Source organism: Micromys minutus, assembly GCF_963924665.1.
Source record: "Micromys minutus genome assembly, chromosome: 11".
Taxonomy (NCBI): Eukaryota; Metazoa; Chordata; class Mammalia; order Rodentia; family Muridae; genus Micromys; species Micromys minutus.
Window position 1 is genome coordinate 52602948 of NC_137980.1, and position 10135 is coordinate 52613082.

General features: G+C 47.4%; 1 protein-coding gene across 2 annotated transcripts in view; it reads right to left on the reverse strand.

Annotated features, from left to right (window-relative positions):
* ZNF341 (zinc finger protein 341) overlaps positions 1-9857 on the reverse strand; it is a 30793-nt gene extending 20936 nt beyond the window's left edge. For both annotated transcript variants that reach the window (XM_080925033.1, XM_080925032.1), the window contains exons 1-2: positions 9814-9857; positions 1199-1309 (exon numbers count right to left, since the gene is read on the reverse strand). In XM_080925033.1, the coding sequence (XP_080781159.1) occupies positions 1199-1309; positions 9814-9844 (142 nt within the window). In that variant the 5' untranslated portion in view covers positions 9845-9857. The remainder of the gene's footprint in view (positions 1-1198; positions 1310-9813) is intronic.
* Positions 9858-10135: the final 278 nt, after the last annotated feature.

Consider the following 10135-nt stretch of genomic DNA (forward strand, 5'->3'; position numbering starts at 1 on the left):
AAGGATAAAGAGAGCTAACGACACAAACATACCATGTCTTAAAGCAAGCACATTGTAGCTCAAATGTCTAATTTATTACTCAATGTTTTATGTCTAGTATTGGTTATAAAATCCAAGGGCATTGAGATATAACCCAAAACCTGGCATAAATTTTCATTGTAGTCTTCTTACAGACTAGAACAGTGAGAAATATGACTTCCTATTTTTTTTTGCTTGCTTGGTTTTTATTGTTGTTGTTGTTTTTGGAGACAATATTTCTATGTGTATCCCTGGCTGTTCTGGAACTTGGTTTGTTCTAGAACAAGCTGTCTTCAAATTCAGAGATCCACCAGCCTCTGCCTCCTGAGTGCTGGGATTAGAGACATGTGTCACTGCCACCTGGCATGACTCCCTACTTTTAAAGTATGTATTTCCCAGTTTGCTTTGGGAATATCACATGACTATTTTCTGACCAATGGCATAAGAGAAATGTAACATTTATGCAAACTTCTCCTAAAAAGAAAAGCACAGCTGGATGTGGTGGCGCACACTGACAATCACATCTCCAGGAGGTTAAAGGCAGGAGGGTCTGGAGCTCTAGACCAGCCTGGGCTACATGTGAAACGCTAACCTCAAAACCCCATACAGACAAAATAAAACACAAATGGGAGGATGGCTTCCACTTCCTGTTTTCTCCCCCTTTGCATTGTCCAGAAGAAGGACATCACAGACAACGGAGCTGGGGAAGCCAATCTGGGTAACTGCATGAACACAAAGTCAGAACAGCATCTTTAAATAGCAAGTGAGACTCGGTCTCAAAAATATTAGAGGAAAAGGTTACAAATAAATTAATAAAGACTCGGATGAGATATCCAGAGAAGTCCTTTGCTCTCTCTAAGTGCCAGAGGCATAACTCATAAACTGAAAAAAATCTATGTTCTCTCTTCACAGAAGGGAAGCTGAGCCGTGACTTCCAAGGTAAAGGTTGAAAAGCATCAGGGTTCCTGGACGTTCCCAAATGATGCCCATGACACACATTCTCTAGGCAGTAGACAGAGGAAGGCATGAGCCGGAAGGTTCAGGCAGGAGGAAGGGAGAGAATTCAGATAGCAGAGGTCAGCCTGAGGTCACAGAGGCCGTCCCTCCATGCTCCGCTAACCCCTCCCATTCTGCATGAGGAGCCCCTTGTCCTCTTATGATGGACAGGGTAGGTACTCACCCAGTGGCTGGATGCCAGGCGGGGCACTTACGCTTTGCCCTGTTGGATCAGGGACCGCTCCTTGGCCATCCAACAAGGACTGGACGGCCAGAACAGTTTGATTGTCCATTCCTGAAACAGGAAATGCAGCCTGTGAGGCAGTGGGCTCAGCTTCCAACCTAACTTCGCCCTCCCAAGCCAGAGCTACCAAAATGATCCAAAATATGTTCTATTACACTGCACCAGGTTCCAGGATGTGAGTCTGGAAACATGGTCTCAGAGTAGATTACATTCCTAATCCTCTCACAGCTAGGAAGGAGCACATGCTGTCAAGGACAAGGAAAGTGTTGTCTAGAAGGTTCTCAAAACCGAGTACAATGGCGCACGCCTTGGATCTCAGTGCTCAGGAGGCAGAGGCAGGAGGATCCGAGTTTGAGGCCAGTATGGTCTACAGAGTACCAGGACAGTTAGGGTTAAAAAAATGGTTCACAACCTTCTAGTGCTTACAGGTCATTAATACAGTTCTTCATGTTGTGCTGACCCCCAACCATAAAAAGTTGCTTTTGTTGCTACTTCATAATTGTATTTTTGCTACTATTATGAGTTATACTGTAAATATCAATGTTTTCTGATGGTCTTAGGCAACCTTTATGAAAGGTCATTTGACACCTAAAGGAGTCATGACCCACAGGTTGAGAACTGCTGCGCTAAATAGAAAGATTCCGTCTCAAAAAATTAAAAAATAGTTTTTTAAAATGAAAGCTTTGGGCTAGAGAGATGGTGGCTCACAACCATCTGTAATGAGATGCCCTCTTCTGGTGTGTCTGAAGATAGCTATAGTGTACTCATACATACAAACAAATAAACATTTTTTAAATAAAATAAAAACTTCTTGCCGGGCAGTAACGTCATGTCTTTAGTCCCAGCACTCGAGAGGGAGAGGCGGAGACAAAGGCTGTGACTTCAAGCCTAGACTGGTCACAGAACAAGTTCCAGGACAGCCTGGGTTACACAGAGAAAAAAGAAAAACAACAAATAGCGGGGGGAAAAATTTTTTTTTGAGATAGGGTTTCACTCTAATAGCTCAAGCTGGCCTTGGAGTCATTATGAAGGATTAAGTTGGCTTTGAATTCATGGTGATCCTGCTGCCTCAGCCTTCAAAAGCTGGCTGGGATTACAGGTAAACATCCCCACAACTAGTTTTCCGTGGTGTTGGTGACTGAACCAGGGTTCTGTGCATGCCTGGAAGGATTCTACCACCTGAGCTGCATCCTCAAACCAAGAGATTTATTATGTCTCATGTGGAGATCAGAGGCAACTCTATCAAGTTTTTACCTTTATGTGGGTTCCTGAGATCCAATTTAGAGCCTAAGGGTGGCCTGGGTCTTTACCTGCTGAGCCATCTTGCTAGCCCCCAAGATGTCTTAGGAGCTGCCTATTACATACTGACTGTCTGTTTGTTTGAGACAGGGTTTCTCTGTGTATAGCTTTTGGTTGTCCTGGAACTCAATCTATAGATCAAGCTGGCCTCAGACTCAGAGATGTGTTTGCCGCTGCCTCTGGGATTAAAGGTGTGCACCACCACACCACTCAGGCCATAGTGCCCTTCTTTACAGCATCCTCAACTCTGCTTCCTAGAACAAGGACACGGAAGTCTACACATCACCCCTGATCATGAGGAGAAGCTCTAGGGATTAGAACACTAAAAACCTGGAAAGAGGGGCTGGGAGCACATCCCACTAACAGAGCACATGCTTAGTCTAGGCGTGTACAAAGGGCCAGTGACTACCCCAACCCTGAAAAAAATAAGTGAGAATTCTTTTGGAAGTGTGAAAAGCATGGACACAGCCAGTTCACCCCCCAGAACACCTTCGTTTGTACTTCTTTATAAACCAGCCATTTTGTAATGTCTCAGAGAGTTGCTAGATCCTAAGTCAGGGAGCCCTTTGAAAATCGTATGACCTGATCCACCCCACCCAGTCCCCTCGAGTCTCCCAAGAGTCGTTGCATTCTTTGTTCTCATCTCTGTCCACTTAGCAGCAAACATCTGCTGTCGGATCTTCAAAGTATCCGCCTACCATCTTCTTACTTACCTTCCGATGTTACTCTGTGTCCTCTAGCAAAACTTAACCAGAGACCATGTGACAGTGCACCCTTGGTGTACCCCTGCTTGCTGTCTCACCCCCTACCCACAAAGGTAGCTGTTTGGAAGAGTTCTTTCTGTCTGGATTCTACCTCCCACACTGTCCCCAGTGGTCTTATTCTCTTTCATCTAGTTCCCTATCTTGGGGGGACAGACCTGAGCAACTTCTGCAAACACTCTCCCATTCTTAGGCTTTGGATGGAGTTGGGTAGTTCAAGAGGACACTGACATGAACCTAAGTGGTTTCTTAGAATAATTATTAAAGTCATGGATAGACAGAGGGACAACTGGCTAGTGGGGGGCTCTGAGGAGACTTCAGGCACCAGAACAGAGACAGACAGCAAAGTATCCTGTCTGAAGAGACTCAAAGCCCATGTAGCAGAAATGGTGTCTTTTGAGGACAGGGGGAGGAAATGTACAGCAATTGCCTGAGCCAGGCTCTCTGATTCCCAGGCAGATGTCAGGGAAGAGGGTGAGGAATAAAAAGTGCCTAGTGCCAAAACCTTAACAACGATCAATACCCTGTGATGTTACCTCAGGTCTCAAGAGACAAAGCCTGTCTGCAATGTCGCAGTACCTATCAGTATTGGGGCGGGGTGGAGGGGAGTTGCTGCGAAGCTCTGGCTACATTTTTTTTTAAACTTTTAGTGTCAGTGTGTGTATGTGCGTTACTTGAGATCAGAGGAGTGTGTCAGCTCCTCCTGGAAGCTGGACTTAGAGGTATAAGCAAGTGTTCCAGAACAACCAAACTAGACCATTCCGTAGGTAGAAAAACAGTTTATTGGGGGACAGACTGCTGCACTGCACCAGAGAGCGGAGAGCTGCAGCCTGGTGGGAAAGCAAGTGAATTTTATGATACTCAGCAGGGTGGAGTCTTTGACCTGATGCAGACTGTTTGGGTTAAATGGGAACTGGAGGCACTTTGCCCCCATCAGTTGACCATCAGAGGCAGAGAGGGTAAGGAGTGGTTTTCCTGACAAACAAAAGCATAAGGAATACTGAGTTCAGAATTCTGTTTACCCAATAAGAATCCTTCTATTTACTCCAAATCCAGCCTGGGTTGGGCCCCAGACTATCATTTTAGGGCTCAGTCAGCAGCACTACCATTTTGGGGGCCTGCTTTGTGACCTCACAACAGGCAGTTGCAGCCTAACACGGGTGCTGAGAGTCAAACGAAGGTCCTTTGCAAAAACAATAAGCACTCTTAACTCCTGAGCATTTTCTCCTAGCCCCGCTGGCTAAGTTCTAACATTGCATCCTTATAGCCATCGAATATAAACCCATGTTCTTGTGTCTTGATGCAAATCTAGTACCTATAGTATTTGAACTCATAAAATTATTTTCAAGAGATTTGTGTCTTTTTATTTTGTATGTATGAGTATTTTGCTTGCTTGGGTATATGTGTACTGAGTGTGTACCCAGTTCTTTGGGAAGCCAGAAGAGGGTTCGGGATCTCTTTTAAAAACTATTGGTCAGCCACTGTGTGAGTGTTGTGAACCCGGGCCCTCCACAAGTGCTCCCAACCTCTGAGCCACTGCTCTAGCCCAGTGCTTTCATTCATCTGTGAAATGGGAAATAGGTTGGTAAAGCTGGGGACGTGACTCCGAGGTTGCCAAACTTGTGAGCATAAATAAAGCCCTGGGTGTGGTCTCAGTGCCACACACTGGATACCTGTCATTTCAGATCTCAGAAAGTGGAGGCAGGAGGATTAGAAGTTAAGGTTGTTCTTTCCTACATGGTGAGTTTGAGGCTAGCCTGGGATGCATAAGATGCTGTTTCAAACAAGAGGAGGAGGAGAAGAAAAAAAAAAGAACAGCTTAGAGAGCCTTCATGCGTGAAGGTTAAACAACTGGAGCATCCACATTGTCAGAACCTCAGCAATAAAAAGACCAAATGTTTGGAAAAGAAACAATTATATGCCCTAAGTCAATTTCACCTTTCTATCTTGTACTGGATGGCTTTGTGTCAACTTGACACAAGCTGGAGTCATCACAGAGAAAGGAGCCTCTGTTGAGAAAATGCCTCCATGAGATCCAGCTGTAAGGCATTTTCTCAACTAGTGATCAAGGGGGGAGGGCCCAGCCCATTGTGGGTGGAGCCATCCCAGGGCTGGTGGACCTGGGTTCTGTAAGAAAGCAGGCTGAGCAAGCCAGGGGAAGCAAGCCAGTAAGCAACATCCCTCCATGGCCTCTGCATCAGCTCCTGCTTCCTGACCTGCTTGAGTTCCAGTCCTGACTTCCTTTGGTGACAAACAGCGATGTGGAAGTGTAAGCTGAATAAACCCTTTCCTCCCCAGCTTGCTTCTTGGTCATGATGCTTTGTGCAGGAATAGAAACCCTGAGTAAGACATATCTGAAACTCATACATTAAAAAAAATAAATAAATAAAACAGATATTCAACTCTACAAAGGGATATTTTAGAAATAATATCAGGCATTATTTATGGTTGTAACAATGTTGGAGGTTGCTCCTTCTTTTTCATAGTATTTTAAAAGTTCACATACAATGTATTTTGATCATATTCTTTCCAATATAATTTTTACTAAGTTATTTACTTTGTATTCCTATTGCAGCTTCCCCTTCCCTCCTCCTCCATCCTTCCACATAGCCATTCCTCCCCCTCCCCCATCACTTAGAAAAGGGGATATCCCATGGATATCAACCAGCCTTGACATATCAAGTTTCAGTAAGACTAGGTGCATTTTCTTCTATCAAGGCAAAGACAAGAAAGCCCAGTTAGTGGAAAGGGATCCAAAGGCAGACAATGCAGTCAGAGACAGCCCCTGCTCCTGCTTTAGAAGTCACATGAAAACCCAGGTGCACAACTGGTACCTATGTGCAGAGGACCAAGGTCCGGTCCATGCATGCTCTCTGGTTGACAGGTATCTATGTGCCCTTATGTGCCAGTTGATTTTGTAGGTTTTCTTGTGCTGCCCTCGACCCCTCTGGCTCCTTCCTCCCCCTCTTCCACAGGATCCCCCAAGCTCCACTGAATGTCTGGCTGTGGTCTCTGCACCAGTTTCCATCAGCTGCTGGGTGAAGCCTCTCTGGTGAGGGTTATGCTAGGCTCCTGTCTGCAAGTATAGCAGAATGTTTCTAATACTGTCGGGGTGGGCCAGTCATTGGTTAACCCTTCCTTCAAATTCTGTTCCATCTTTAATCCCTGAACATCTTGTAGGCATAGAGAAACTGTGGGTTTTGTGGCTGGGTTGGTATCCGAATCCCTCCTTTGGAAGTCTTGACTGGCTACAGGTGATGGTTGCACCAGGCTCCACGTCCCATTGCTTAGAGTCTTAACTAGGGTCACCCTTATCACTTGCCTTGCCTAGGTTTCTAGTTCATTCCAGAGATTCCCCCCACCTCCAGTTGTCTCTCCCTGTACTGTCCCCCTCCATCCTCCCCCATTTCTTTTCCAGGCAAAATGAATACACTTAGTGAGGTAATGAATCATTAAACATGACTAACCTTATTGGATTAAGTCTTGGGTGTGCTACACCAAACTGACAATTCAAATCTAAAGAGGATTTGAATTGATCAGAATCCTGATGTCTAAAATCCTTAGGATGATGCAACCATTTGATTCACTGGATTATCTTTAGGTGGAGTCCTATCATTCTACACCTCATTACTCAATCGTGCGTTCCTTGGTATTCTATAGAGCCTAATGCCTTCATTATCATCTACTATATTTCCAAATTACACAGGCTACAAGATTGAGACTACTTGCTACATATTTGTCCATGACATCAAAATCACAAGTGAAAAGTTGGACCCATCTTCCTTGCCCAATTCCATTCACTTTCCCTTTGTAGTTCAGATCCGTAACTCGGTGCTTTCTTCAAACGTCTTCCCTTGCTCAATTGAGTGCTGGTGCCTTTCTCTGTGACTCAAAAAAAAAAAAAAAAAAAAAAAAAAAAAAAAAAAATTTTTTTTTTTCTACTGGTTAAGAGAGTGAGCAGATACCAGCACATAAAACCTAGAGACACCTTCAGGAAACTGATAGGTAAAATATTCGTAGGGCAAGATGCTCCAGTAGCCCTCCTTAACGTAACAGTCTTGCAGTGACATTTCATAGGTAAAGAATAGATAAGTCAGGAGTCAGAGAGGATGGGAGAAGGGAGGGATGAGGCTTGAAAAAGACCACAGCTGGGAGTGATAGAAGTCTTCTGACCTGTGGGGTAGTGAGACTCAGTAGTATAGAGAAAACAAACTGTTATCATCAGCAGAAACCGGGTTTTTGGGATCACTCGGTTTCTTAGAACTTCGGAGGAAAAAAAAAAACTTTTTTTTTTTCAAGATAAAATATTGGGCCTGTGAGATGGGTTTACCCCGTGGGTGAAGGCATTTGGCAAGTTGCCCTCTGACCTCCACATACATGCTGTGACCTAAGTACGCTCACATACATACCATACATATAAATAAAAGGAGAAAATAAAAAAATAAAGCCCCAAATTAAACGTTCCACCCTCTGCTCGGTTCCCTTCTGGTAATGACAAGTAGGCGTCAGGGTCAGGGCACACCACCTGTCCTTCGGATCAAGGCCCCTGGTGCGCTTCCAGAACCTTCCCTCACCCCACTGCTTCCTTCCTGACATTTCTAGACTTTTGGCAAGTCTAACCTAATCTGCCTCCCAAATATTCCTGAAATCCACTCTCTCCATCTCCTCAGCTGCCTAGCCTAGCTCCTCACCCACTCCCTGCTGCCCTTCAGCCCCCTCCAGTCATTCCCCAGGAGCCAGGGTGAACTTTATAAAACATACATCAGATGATGTGGCTCCCCTGATGAAAACCTTTTTTTAGCACCACACTGATCCCAAGATAAAGTTCAGACACTTCATCAGACCAGCGGAGGGCTTTTCTCTAGCATCTCCTCTACACTGAACTGGGAGTTGGGAAATTTTGTTCTCACCGGGGTTTTGCAAACCTGGTTTCCAGCACCTGGTCCCTCTGACGCCCTTCTATTTGGATCGCCACATACCTGCTGTTCTCTCAGCTATTTATTTTGTTCCTGGGGATCTTCCAAGGCCAGTGAAGCCACACTTCTTGAACTCTTTTTAATTTCTTTCTTCAGCTAATACACACAAGTATGCTTGTAGTAAACGTTTGAACAATGCAACACCCCACTGCCCTCCAAAAGGACAGTGGCCCTGACTGTCCAGAGTCACACCACCCCCGCTATTTTCTTTACAGAACACAACAGCTGGGTTCACCTTTGTAGTCTTCTTTTTGGGGGTTCTTGTTTTATGGGTTTTTTTTTTTTCTGTACAGCAATATTTCTATTATTTTTGAGATTATAATTTGATTACGACATTCCTCCCTTCACTCTCCTCCCTCAAAACCCTCTCATATCACCTCTCCACTCTCCTTAAAAGTCGTGGCCTTAGGGTAAAAAAAAGTTGTTATTGGGTACTTCTGTGTATGTACACGTATATTCCTATTTTTGAAAGTCTCATGGTGCCAAAGCTGGCCTCAAAATCCGTATGTAGGCAAGGCTAACGATTTTCCGGCCTGTCTTCCCACCGCTGGGATTATGGGCATGCACTGTCACACCTGGCTGAGATTTCCTTCTTTTACTGCTCTTTCCCACAGTTCTGACGCTGGGAGTGGGGTAGTTATATGGGGGGATGAGGACAACTGAATCTGGCTTAGTAAGAATCACTGAAACTGGACCCGGTGGATAGGAAGGAGTGCTCCATCGTGTCTGGGTGAGAGCTCACCCTCCACGAAGCTAGAGAACAAGCCTCGGCTTCCTTCTGCCGGTCGGGCCCACAAATTTTCACTCCGGCTGTTCACCCTCCACCCACAAGGCGACTACTGTGTCCAACTCCTCTCCTGTCTCCAAAGCCATTCTTTGTCGCTAAACTCCAGCAGGTGTACATGGTGGCGCTCAGAGCTCCCTTTCTCCGGAGCCAGAGGCCCATCCACCGCGGTGTTCTTGCAGATCACAGGATCCGATCCGATCCGATCGGAGACCAGCGTAGCCCAAGCAGGCACTCGCGGGCAGGGGTCAGGATCGGAGCACAGTGGGTGCCCTATGTTTACTGTTTGGGGACCGTGGTCTCTCCCAGACTCCACTGCGCACACAGACGGCGCCTCCTTCCCTGCTCTGGACTTAGTAGGACCACACCCCAGCCCGGAAAGCACAGTGGGTCTCGGGAAGTTCTAGGTGGTTAGGGCGCCCGATGGGGCTGCCAGGCCGCCCGACCCTCCCGCGACGCGGTCTCTCCAAGCCCCGGCCCCCGGCTGTTTCCTCCGCGCGCACTCTCCCGCGCCAGCGGCCTGGACTGCCGCGCTGTTCCGGTCCCGAGGCCCCCTCCCCGCAGAGCCGGCGCTCCCCGGCTGTTCCCGCCTCCTCCCGCCCCGCGGCTGTTCCGGCCCGGACGCCCTCCGCCCTCCGCCCCGCGGCCTCCGCGCGCCCTGGGCCCGGCGCTGCGAGGGCGCGGCGGGAGGGGGCGCCACGCGGAACAGCCGCTGCCCGGGCCCGGCGCGCTCACCCTCCAGGGCCTCGAAGATCGCCTGCGCCATCTTGGAGCTGCCGCCGCCCGGGGAGTCGGAGCGGGGCTACGCAAGCATTGTGAGAACCGCCGCGGGGTCGGGGCCGCCAGGGGGCGCCCAGGAGTCGGCGCCGAACTCCCTGCCCCGGAAACAGCTTTTCCCGCTGTCCGGCCCGAGACCCAGTCCCCTTGTAGTTCCAATTCTGCACAGACACATGTCCGGCGCTCGCACATCACCTCCCAACGCTGACACCGACCCCAGTTCTGCAACACACACCCCATTATGGCTGCACACAGTATTCTCCAACGTTGCAACATCAAC